The following is a 12,858-nucleotide window of genomic DNA, read 5'->3' on the forward strand; positions in this document are numbered from 1 at the left end:
GGCTGCAGAGCTGCTCCACCATCGACTGGTGCCAACTGCTTGGGTGGCCCTTGGCTCATCCACACTAGCCAATGCAGAAGTCACGGAGGTTGCGGAAGGTCTCGGAATCTATGACTTCCACGACTTCCATAACAAACACGGAGCCCTAATTATACGTGATTTAATTCCTCTTTAGTCTAGTTTACTCCTTTGTGGCCATGCCTGAAATGGAATTTTATTAATACATCACATTCATTTGATATGCTCTTAATACACCAAGTATTCTTAATCTCTGCTTTAGCCAGATAACTCTCTTGATTGAGGAAGCAGAAAAATATAATTATTAACAATACTTTGCACTTCTATAGCACTTTCCAGCTGAAGATCTCAAAGCACTTTACAGCCATTAATTAATTTATTAAACTTCACAACATCCCTGTGGATTAGACAAGTGATAGTAGTCTTATTTCCATTTTGCATATGGGAAAATTGAGGCACAGAGCCCAAGATCTCCCAAGAAGTTTATGGCAGGGCAGGAAATAGAATTAAAATCAACCCCATCCTCCATCATCTTCATTGTTTTCATGTTAATCTCAGAATTCACTTCAAAACTGCCCTCCTGATTTTTTTTCAAATTCACCACGGATCTAGTACACTTTACCTTCACCATGTTCCTCACAGTGTTCCTTTATCCCTGGCCTGCTCTCTGTCTCTAACCTGCTAATATCCACAATTTCAGACCTTTGTCATCGATGGTGAATTCTCTCTCCCTTTCCTCTGCATCATTGAGTCCTTTGTCTCTTCAAAGCTCGTCTTTAGACCTTCCTGTTCTCCTTAACTGATTCACTTTGGAGCATTTTGTGATTTTCCGTACTGGGGATGATGTATGCAAATTTACATGTATTACACTATGTTATGGAAAAAGAAAAGGAGTACTTGTGGCACCTTAGAGACTAACAAATTTATTTGAGCATAAGCTTTCGTGAGCTACAGCTCACTTCATCGGATCGCATCCGATGAAGTGAGCTGTAGCTCACGAAAGCTTAATCCGATGAAGTGAGCTGTAGCTCACGAAAGCTTATGCTCAGATAAATTTGTTAGTCTCTAAGGTGCCACAAGTCCTCCTTTTCTTTTTGCAAATACAGACTAACACGGCTGTTACTCTGAAAACTGTGTTATGGGTTACCTTGGTAACTGCTGGAACAAAAATCTGTCTAAATGACATCAGAGAGTGCACAAACTCCACATCTTCCATTCTTTTACATAACTGAATGAGGCTTTCTTCCCTTTTTTTAGCAATCTTCCGAACTCATGGTGCTGCTGGTAAATGTTGGCTATCTTAATGTTGACCACTAAACTGATGGTAGTTGGTTCAAACCCCCAAATGAAAGAGGCAACCTCAGCGTTTTCCCCCCTTTTAACCTCTCTTCTGCTCTTTACCATCCAACAGGACCGTAGTGAGCTACTGGGTTCCGTTGCAGTGACTGCAATGAGGGAAGACATCTGCAGTCCTTTACCTACTCAGCAGGAGAGACCAAAGTCCTCCAGGATTGTGCTGCCCCCTGGTAAATACTAGAAAGGGACTAAATATTCCATCATAGGGATGTGTCAACTTTTTGTGGAACTGACTATGCCAAAATTCAGATTCAGCACATTGTAGGTGGTGGTATGAAAGCCTTAGAGAACTACAGCATGCTGACTTCCTAGGTACAGAACAGCACAAGAAACAGAATATAGGCCATCCATAGCTACTTGGTATTGAGTACTGTCATGTTAGGAATTGCATTTTTGCAGAGAGACTGTTAACAAAAGTACTTTTTAGATCAATGTTCAAATGTTATTCATTTAACCGATAATCACTTCAGTAAGAACTAGGTATTTTTATTATAGCTGTATTGTCAATTTAATATGTGGATTCATTATGTCCTCAGAAGGATATTTTTTCTTGCCTGGTATAGCTTGAAAGCTATACCATGAATGACCAGGCACTGGAACAGAGCTAAGTTACAGAAAAGATAATATTAGAAGTACTAAGGTCTTTACTTACTGTCCCATCTTTTGAAACATTAAATTCTTTTCAACTCTTCTTCAGTTCTTCTGCAGAAATGGTTAAAAATGATCTATTCGGTTGAATTAAGGAAGTTACACATTACTGCAGCAACTTAAGAAAAACCCTCTTGACTTCCTGGAAACTGAAAAGAAAAAAAAAGTGGTGTTTTAAAGAAGTAGGTAAGATTGTCTCTGACATCACTTAGTTATATAGTGAGATCGCGAGTGGTTAGTCTTTGGGTGACAGAGGAAACTGCTCCCTGACTGATAAGCAGGCACTGCAATGTATGTGCACAGTTATTCTGCTTTTGATTCAAGTTTTGCCGAGAAATACTTTTATAGAAAGATAACAATTATTTTGCTTTCCAGAGAGAGACACATGCTGTTTCATAAGGATACGCCTGATTTCCAGTTATGACCATGTTTTTGTGGCTTGAACTCTTGGCATTTGGCTTTGCCCTTCTGGACAACAATGTTTTTGTCAAAGGTACGTACCAACTGATATTTCATTTTCTAAATATGGTACCATAAAGTTCTTTCAGCAAAACAGAATGTTGAAGCTTTGCAAAGAGGAGAACTGACAATGTTGTCCAGAAACTATAACATATTGGAGCCGCAGCCATAATGTGGCAAAGGCTCCACTAGAACAGGACGACGTGGCTTAGAATGTGCAAGAGAAAAAATGTTTCCTGTGTAGCCATCCGTGAATGTTGTATAAACTTTTTTAAAGAAAGCTTTGCATTTTATATTTTAATTGTCTTTTATTCAAATCGTTTGGAAAAAATAATTGACTTGGAGCTCTCATAAATATCAGTTCAGTAGAATCCCAGTTCATTGTTTAACTTTATTCCTTCACTGTTTAAAAACATTAAAAATCTCACTGAAGGAATCTTTAAACAATAAAGATCTCTTTGTATTCAAGTCACTCCCTGATGCAGATGGCATACAGTTCCTCAAATTTAGATTTGTATTGTAAAGAATCTAGAAAGAAATCCAAAAACTGACTGGAGTGATGGACAATTGTAAAATGTATGTAATTACCATTGACAGTTTTCAAGAAATAAAGTAATTTTGTTGATACATCAGCTTTGTAGTTAGTGAAAATTAATTAGAGAGACAGAATTTAGAATGGTCTGCAGCTACTTTCCATTATAAGTGAAGTTAGATCAATCTTCACTGGTCGGTCTTGAAAAAGAATCGTACAGTCTAAGGGCCTGATCCTGCAACATTGACAGCTAGGTGTAGTGCTTGCTACTGAGAGTAGTCAATTAAGTCAATGGCAATACTCACAGAAGTAAGTATTATAAATGGCCATCAGCATCTGAAGAATCTGGATCCTATGATGATACAGTTTTCAATTAAAGAAGGCACAATGTTGCAGCATGGTTGCCCCCCACCCTCTACCACCGTTCCAGTTAGATAGTTTATATAATTGAGGATGTTAGCTACGACAGCTGTTTGATAAGCAATGTTCATCCTAAAATTGGGCATTAATTTACTTAATTCCAGATAGTAGCAAATGGCATGGTCTGATTCTCCCCTCATCTACAGCCGTTTTACACAGGTGTATTATTAATAATTTGTTACTAATTGATTTCAGTGGAGTTACTCCTGAGTTACACTGGTGTAACTGATAGAAGAATCAGACCCTTAGTTGCTAACGTGTTTTAGCTGGTTTAGAGTCTGGGTATTAGTTCTGTAATCCTTGAGAGCCTACAGAGAGTGGGCACTAAGTAGATCTGGTTAGTAGCTGTTGGATATTATATGGAAACAAGCGAATCTTGCACTATAAAGCAAAAGAGCAGATTTCTCTTTTTTTATCTGCTCTCCCATTTTTCATTTTTATAACTCACGTCTACAGTTGCTGCTCCCTTTTCTTCAGCAACAGCAGGTCAATGCCAGCCTCCGTTGCCATCCCTATTGTGAGTCGATGCAATGGCTAACAGAGGGGGCTGGATGAGGGGCAGAGAGTAGCACTACTTTTCCTCAAAACACAGATTTTATCTTCTTTTTTACGTAGACTGGTCTGGCTTCGGCCAGTTCCTCCCTATCAAGTTGCTAATACAATTGTTATAGGAGCCACAGCAGGCAGAAAAACAGAATAAAGTCAGTAAAAGTTCAAATACTGAAATGGCATTAAGGTATTGGAGAATTATGAGGGAGAAAATATTTGGCTTAAAACTTTGCTCGGTCTCCATTTCTTGGAGGGAATTCTTTCTTCTCACATCTTCCTCTTTGATTTTGGGCAAGTCACTTCACCCCTTTGTGTCTTTGTCTCTCCTTTTGTTAAATGGGGATAAAGCTATTTACCACCTTTGTAACCCATGTTGAAATCTACAGATGAAAAGCGCTGTACAAGAGCTAGTTGTTGTTGCTTGTGATTAGCCATACCATATTGATTTACTGAATCCCCTATATCAAATATCCAACAGTGTAAGCACTGTAGGTCCCTTTGGGACTAAAATCAAAGATGTATCTCAGAGGGAGCACAGAACACCAGGGCTCTCGGATCTGCACTGTCAGCCTGTTGGTTACCAGGTGGAATTTAAGGCGTTGCTTTTCCCTATATAATTTGGCACATGCTTATTTGAGAGATTCCTGTCCCCATGCCTTACTGACACAATTATGATCAGTCATTGTAACCTTCCTTCTCCCCCCACCCCCCATGTGTGAAATAGCTTACATTTGACTTTCAAGACACTTTCAATGCCTATCTATTTTTCTTGTTATAGGGTAGGGAAGAGTTTGATGGGGGTGGATCTTTCTGTTAGGACAGGTGTATTGGTGGACTTGATATTTTTTGTATTGGTTACCATTGGCTGGTAGGGATGGAGTAGGTGCTAGGTCTTATCTCGAGTGGTTTGTTGCCCGGGGTTATACTCGGAGGGGAGGAGAGGGTCTTTATTCTTGCTGCAGAAATAGTTTGCTGGTTATTGTTAGTCAATGGTGAGTTTGTTGCTGGGTTTGTCTTTACATTATGATTTGTGGCCAAGATTCAAATATGCCTAGTAAATTTTTTTTGGGGTGGGGCGCTCAATTTGTGGGGCCCAATCTGAAATGTTTTAAAACAGCCTGATTCTCTCAAAGTGCCAAGCACCCACCCTCTCCCAGTCAGACCCCTGTAAGGTGTCTTAGGTTGCGCATCCCAACATCGAGGCATTTAGAATCACTAGTCACATTTAAGAATCTTGATCTAAGTTTTTAAAGAATGTCAAAGATAGCTAGAGCCTGGGAAAGATGACTTTTTATATATTGTTAGAAATTTCAAGAAATGAAATATATGTGGCCATCTGCAGTGTGTCAGTAATAAATATAGGAGTAATATTATTTGTAGCTGTTCCGTACCCATTTTCTAATGAACATTGAAAACTTCTATATTGATACTGAAGTAAAACATCTCCAAGTTACTGAGTGCACTGTCTTAGGCTCCATTCCTGCAACTCGGTCTGTACAGGGAGACATTTGCATCCATGAAAAATTCCATTTGGGTCACTTTTTCAATGCGGTGTCTGTCGCTCTCAAGTCCACTTGCACAGAACAGCTTGTAATATCAGGGCCTAATGCAGTCTGGCATATGCTATGGGGCTTTATAACGATCAGTGTCATAATATGCTCTTTCTTCTAACTTGGTTTTCTGATAAACGATCAAAATGTAAGTCTTGTATTTCTGGAGTCTATCTGTAGTGTACATTGAAGCATATCCTAATGAAATGCTACAATTGTTCTCAGATTTTTTTAAACACGTGCGGGCTGAACTTCCTCTCGTCCATGGCTTCAGGCCCTCCTTTCTCCCACTGAAGAACTGGCACAGCGACAGTTTTCACAAGCCTTTTACCCAACACTGAGCCACTTCCTTTTCACAAGAAACTCCAAGTTCCACTTAATAGTTTGGGTTTGACTTTATGATTATTTTATTTTATTAATTAAAAGGCTTCTGCAGCCTCAGGAAAATCACTGTCTAAACAACTTCCAACCTTAACAGCTAATGAGCTTGGTCTAAATGCCTTTTCTTCTTTGCTTTGCCACAACCTTTGGCAGAGCTCCCCTACGTCTTTGGCCTCCTCATGGCAGTTAGAGTCTGAAGGATTGTGCTGGAGTGCAACTCAGGCTACCCTTTTGGAAAGATCTAGTGGAGCCATGTTGTAGTTATAATTTATAATGTGGAAAGCTATGGTAATGCTTGGAAGGTGGGGTGGTTAGAAAAAGCAGAATTGCAAAAACAAGAGAAAGATATTAGAGGAGGAAGAGGGGAAGAGAGAGTATTCTGAAATAACCTCTCTTCTGTGACACTTTTCACTTACAACAGCCACCTGTCTCTTGAAGATGTTGGGTATTTCACTATGTTGTTTTCCATAGTGCATGTAGACAGTAAGTTCTCTGAGGCAGGGACCTCGTTTGTGACAAATCACTCACTTTTCAGTGCTCTGCTCACTTCTGGTATTTCAAAATATGACAATAGATGGGAACCAGAGGCACAAAAAACAAGAGAGGGAGGAGTGGAGGGTAAGACAGACAGAGAAAGGGAGGGAAGAGTGAAGTGCATGCGATGTTATAGGATTATTGTTGAGGTGTATGTGCTGTTATCTAAGGAATATAGGGAAAGGGATGTTGGTTCAAGGCCAACCAGTTTGCTTTACACTGTGCAAGGCAGACCTGTGATTCCAACCATATAATTCATTTAGATTTCTTCATTAATGCATTTATATTTACAAACTTAAATGCAGCAAACCACATTTAGAATCAGAGGGGCAGCCATGTTAGTCTGTATCCCCCAAAACAAGCATTCCTTATCAAGCATTCTTAAAACTACAAACCTACCTGGGGAAGTGAGGAAACAGACTGACAGAGCAAGATGGGTACCCAGAAGTCACCTACTATAGGACAGGCCCAACAAGGAAAATAACAGAACACCACTGGCCATCACGTACAGCCCCCAGCTAAAACCTCTCCAGAACATCATCAACTATCTACAGCCTATCCTATCCTCACTCTCACAGACCTTGGGAGGCCGGCTAGTCCTCGCTTACGGACAACCTGAAGCAAATACTCACCAGCAGCCACACACCAGACCACAGAAACACTAACCCGGGAACCTATCCCTGTAACAAACTCTATTACCTACTCTGTCCCCATATCTACTCTAGCGACACCATCAGAGTACCCAACCACATCAGCCACACCATTAGGGGCTCATTCACTTGCATATCTACTAATGTGATATATGCCATCATGTGCTAGCAATGCCCCTCTGCCATGTATATTGGCCAAAGTGGACAGTCTCTACGGAAAAGAATAAATGAACACAAATCAGACATCAGGAATGGTAACATACAAAAGCCAGTAGGAGAACACTTCAATCTCCCTGGACATTCCATAACATATTTAAAAGTAGCCATCCTTCAACAAAAAACAACTTCAAAAACAGACTTCAAAGAGAAACTGCAGAGCTACAATTCATTTGCAAACTTAACACCATTAATTAATTTGGGCTTGAATAGGGACTGGGAGTGGCTGGCTCACTACAAAAACAATTTTCCCTCTCTTGGCATTGACACCTCCTCATTAATTATTGGGAGTGGACCACATCCACCCTGACTGAATTGGCCTCATCAGCACTGGTTCTCCACTTGTAAGGTAACTCCCTTCTCCTCATGTGCCAGTATATTTATGCCTCTATCTGTAGTTTTCACTCCATTCATCTGAAGAAGTAGGGGTTTTTTACCCACGAAAGCTTATGCCCAAATAAATCTGTTAGTCTTTAAGGTGCCACCGGACTCCCCACATTTAGAATGTACTACCAATATTCTCCTACAATCACAGAGCTGCCATGCAGAGATTGATTAGAAGGAAAATCCTTTTTGGAACATGTCACACTGCAATCATTTCCTTTACCTCTGAATTTTTCTCCAATGCTATTATGTTTATATATTTGGGTCCCTAGACTATGTTGGGGCCTTTGGAATACAAAGTATTAAGAACTATACAAATACATAGTGAGACACACAGTCCCTGCCTTGGCAAGACAGACAAAGGGGAAGGGGGAAGGGGAAATGGAGGTGAAGTGACTTTCCAAAAGTATCATAAGAGGTCGAGGTTAGAATTAGGAACAGAACCCTGGTCTCCTGACTCCTTGTCCTGTGCCCTATCTATTAGACCCTGCTGCACCCCTGACATTACTTATGTGTATTGAATAACCTGTAGGTCTTCATACTCAATCACTAACACATTAAGTCACGGAAGGAGTATTTAATAGGTGTTTCTTCTCTTGAGGAGCTGCATGGAGGTACATTCTGTACCATGCTGAGAGTGAAATGCAGCAGAAGACTATAAAGTATTTAACTCCACGGAGTCCTCTCTTGGTATTCGTGGTCTAGTTAGATATTATTGTATCTAATTGTCAATTTTCCTGAGTTCTGCCACGACTACCTCTCTTTGCCTAAATGGCTGTTGCCCCTTAAGTCTCCACTCATCCGTGCCCAGAGCCTTAGTTACTTTCTCAGTGAAGCTGTTTAATGGGGATTGGATTGCCAGGCCCATCCAGGAAATGGCAGTACAGCCTAGAAATATGTCACCTCAGGTAGCTTATTGCCTTTTCCTTTACTTCAGAATGCCCACTCTCACACATTGCTGTTACACTCATGTCTGATTAACAGTCAAGAGGATGTTCGATTTCAGCTAGTTCATGTAATTTCAGTTGGGAAACCCACTCTGAGCTAGTAGGCAGTTTTTGCACAGAATGTTTACGGTCTTTGAAGCTGAAGTCAGGCGCTGAATGAGCCTGGAATCAAATTGATGCAACATAATGGTGTAAAGCCCTGAAATGGTAAAACACTGATATTTTCCTATAAATATCAAGATTAAACAACAAAAACAACCTCCAGTGCTTTGTTTTTCTCATTTGAAATGGAGATTGACTGCTGCATTGTGTGTCTACATATATTTCCAGGTTATCTGTGCACTTGCAGGCAGTCATGTTCACTGGTGTTTCAATGATTGTTAAAACATTTTATCTATTTCCAGGTTTTTTTCTCTTTCTAATAAAAGCAGACTGGGGGCTCCAGGATCCGGGTTTTAAAAACTAACTTTGTGAGCATTTCAGTGTCAGCTTACATTATCCATAATGTTGTATAGCTACAGAATCTATTTCCTTTCTTTTCTTTTCTACTTCTTTTGCAGTACTGTACTCCTAGTTATTCCTTCTGTGTCAACGTATACTCAGCTGGTATGCTTTCTTGGGTTTCTGTTTTGCAAATTCAAAGACTTCTCTTACAACCCTGCTTCTCATTCACAATCTCACCACTCTATAAAGAGTTGTCAGCTCTAACAGTATATTTCATTGTGCATGGAGGACTTTTTTTGTCACAAAAATGTGGACTCTGTGGAGCAATTTTTGAAATTGCCTTTGAAATAATCTTTTCCTGACATGAGATGAAACAGGACACACACACAAATCAGACTAATAGCGCTACAACATGGGGGGCGGGGAGGGAGAGGTCAAATCAAGGAATATTTCTGTATTACATATAGCAACTAACGGATCATTAAATATATTAGCTATCTCCTAGCACCTGCAAAGCTATATCATCAGGAAAATGTAAGGCAATACACAAGGATAGCAATAATCTCTGTCTCAGAAGGGTTGGTGTATAGGCATATGGTATTAAGACACTTTCAGATAATTAACTAGTTACTGCAAAGGCACTCGCCCCCTTGAAACTGTGAACAGGTTACTTTAAGCAGTAGTGCATTCCTGGACTGCTTCTGGATGGTGGGAGTTAAGAAGGAATGAAGTGGATAAGAGAAAAGGGGGAAGATAAATGATGGAGTATGGCCAAGTGGCTAGAGCACAGAACTGGGTGTCAGGTTCTGTGGATTCTATTCCAGGCTCTGTCACAGACATGTTGTATGCTGTGTAGTTGTAGCCGTGTTGGTTCAGGGCTATTAGAGAGACAAGGTGGGTGAGGTAATATCTCTTATTGGACTAACTTCTATTGGTGAGAGAGACAAGCTTTTGACTCTGAGTACCTCTCCCTGACCTGATGAAGACTGGTGTGGCTCAAAAACTTCTCTCACCACTAGAAGCTGGTCCAATAAAATATATTACCTCACCCACCTTGTCCCAGAGACATGTTGTACGAACTAGGTTAAGTCATGTAAACTCTCTAAATCTCAGTTTCTCCCTTTCTGAACCAGGGATAATAATACCTACCTCATGGTGATATTTTAAGCCACAATTCATTAAAATTTAAAAAGGTGAAAGTTATTGACAACCCTTAAATTATCACAAAAGAGTTACTCTGAAGAAGCTGTGTGATCTCAGGAAACATTGTCTTATGACACAGAGCTATCCACAAGAAGTGCAGAAAATGTAAAACAAGTGACTGACTGAATATATGGCATAGGATTGATTTCTGCCCTCACACCTGAAGGATAGGGGCCGACAATATGAAGAGGATGTTTTTGCAGTGTAACAACTACCCAGGTAAAAAAAAATAATTCTGTGCAGCCACACTCAAATCAGTGGGACTATTCTGAGAGTAAAGAGCTCCTCCACTTGAGTAAAAGTAGCAGAATCAGACCTCAAATGATTAACCCTCTCTTGTCTCCTGTGAATTTCATATCATCTCCATTTTAACAAATGTGGAAATTGGGATACAGAGAGGTTAGGTGGAATGACCAAAGTCACACAATGAGTCACAGTCAGAGGCCGGACTGGAACATTGGTGTCCTGGCTTCCAATCTACTTCATGAATCAGAAAACCATGTCCCTCGAGAAACCATAGATATAAAAGGCCTGATTTTGAAATGTTTTCCATTTTATTGAAGTAAATGCTACCATAAGAATGTCAAACTGAGAAAGGGAATTTAGATGTTTAAATGGTAGCATTTGTGGGTACAAATTATTGCAGGAATCAACTGGTTGCACAAAAATGGAAACCAAGTCAAGGATCTCTTAGAAGTCAGACCTTCAAAAAAAAAATGGTCAAAGAAAGTTTTCCCATTCTTACTTCTGAATTTTTCTCCATTGGTCAACAGTTGCTTTGGCTACTGCAGTTCCATTCTGTATCAGTCTCTTTTCTATATACTTCTAGATGATTTAAAAATGAATGTAAGGTAACATGCACAAATACTGGAGAAATCATTTTGTTTTACAGTGTTCTGGAGAGGATACACCAAAGAGATTTTATTCTCAAAATCAGTCCTTGTAAAATGTATGTCCAATTTAATGTTTTCTTTTTAAAATTATATATAATTTTAATACTTTTGTGTTTGGTACCTTGTTGCTATGATAGAATATCATCATATTTTTTTGGTAATCAATGGAGAGAACTGGAGAATATATACGGTAGAAAAATTGCAATAGTTGTGGCATTTTGATATATGGGATAGGCCTTAAAATAGATAAGCTATTGTAAGGCTTAGTCTTGTTTGCTGGGTTTTTGTTTAATGCTTCTGTGTTCAGTTGTGTTGGCTCGTCAGAATCAAAAGGCATTTCTATATCCTCTGCACCTGCTTCACATTTCACATAAGAAGCATGGCATGTGGTTTAGGTTTCAGTGAAAGATGTGAAATGGCAATAAAGTTATATAGCTGCTAGGATGTTCTGGGTTAGTGCTACTCCTCATCTAGTAGTGTGTGTTAGGGCATTTTGATTGCCTGAGGAGTGATTTAAAGGACTTAGAAATAAAACCTGCTAAGAGCCTCCCCAATAGATGCTCTTTCCCCTACAGAATATTCGGGTCTATTATAACTTAAGCCAAGGTGAACTCGGGTGCTGGAGAGGACACAAAGGCAGGCAAAACAGAGTTCTGAGTTAAGAAGCCCTGGCAGGGATATAAGGTCTAAATATGGTTGTGACAAAGAGGGAAGACTGGCATGTGGAAAGACAAATTTTTCCTGGATACCAGTGAACTCAACATTTTGAGGGAGACAGAGGTAAAACTTTGATGAATTTCAGTGAAATACAGCTGTTGATCTCCTGAATTTGGCATGATATATTGTTAGGAATATTGGACTGTCTGACCACTAGAATAGAATCAATGAAAAGGTAAAGTGTTTTATATAAAGAAAGATAGTGGATTTTTAGGGAGTCACAATATGATATGAAAACCATCCCTGTAGACTCCTTTTGAGTGGAACATAGGACATGAAAACCATTGCAAGGTCACAGTACAGTTCAGGAAATAACTTCAAATCTTTATAGCAAAACCTACAAGAGTTCAGGAGTGCTTTGTTAGATGAACAAAGATCAAGATGCTCTAGCTGCATTTGCCTCCCTGCCATGATTAACATTTGTGATCAAGATCTACCAGGTTTAGTTGTAGTAGAAGACTATCCTGCATACACTACTATTTGGGATTTTAGTACATGTGGCAGTGTTGGGGGATGGGCATATATGGACATGATCCTGTGCCTGGAGGTCAATAGGAGTTTTGTCACTGATTTCAATGGCCGCAGGATTATGTCAAGGGAAGGACTGTCAGCAAACCAAAGCCTCTTAGAATGGCTTTCTACTGAACAGCAATGACAGTTTACCCATCACATTACCTCACACCATTGACAGCCATTCCTCCTCACATTAAATCTCTTGTTTTCTCTCCCCACTCAAAATGTTATTCACCTAAGCCTCACCTCTGCAGTGACGTCAATGGAAAGTCCACAAAGGCAGAAGCACGACGCATTCAAACTTACAAGTTTTATTTTGTCTCTGTGTTTTTTTTTTCTTTTTCTTTTTGCAGTAGTTTGTTGAATTTTCTTTAGCATTGTCTTATAATAGGAAAATAATGTCTATGCTGTTGGGTTATATTCACAATAAAAAGTTTTTGGGTC

At 39.6% G+C, this 12,858-nt stretch overlaps 1 protein-coding gene across 8 annotated transcripts in view; it reads left to right on the forward strand.

Annotated features, from left to right (window-relative positions):
- The first annotated feature begins 2,182 nt into the window (after positions 1–2,182).
- Positions 2,183–12,858, forward strand: part of PTPRC (protein tyrosine phosphatase receptor type C) — a 155,083-nt gene continuing 144,407 nt past the window's right edge. For 7 of the 8 annotated variants that reach the window (XM_073356763.1, XM_073356768.1, XM_073356767.1 and 4 more), the window contains exons 1-2: positions 2,219–2,313; positions 2,398–2,515. In XM_073356763.1, coding sequence (XP_073212864.1) covers positions 2,443–2,515 — 73 coding nt within the window. In that variant the 5' untranslated portion in view covers positions 2,219–2,313; positions 2,398–2,442. The other variant, XM_073356764.2, reaches the window with a different exon arrangement.

The sequence above is a fragment of the Lepidochelys kempii genome, chromosome 8 (genome assembly GCF_965140285.1).
Source record: "Lepidochelys kempii isolate rLepKem1 chromosome 8, rLepKem1.hap1, whole genome shotgun sequence".
Classification (NCBI taxonomy): Eukaryota; Metazoa; Chordata; order Testudines; family Cheloniidae; genus Lepidochelys; species Lepidochelys kempii.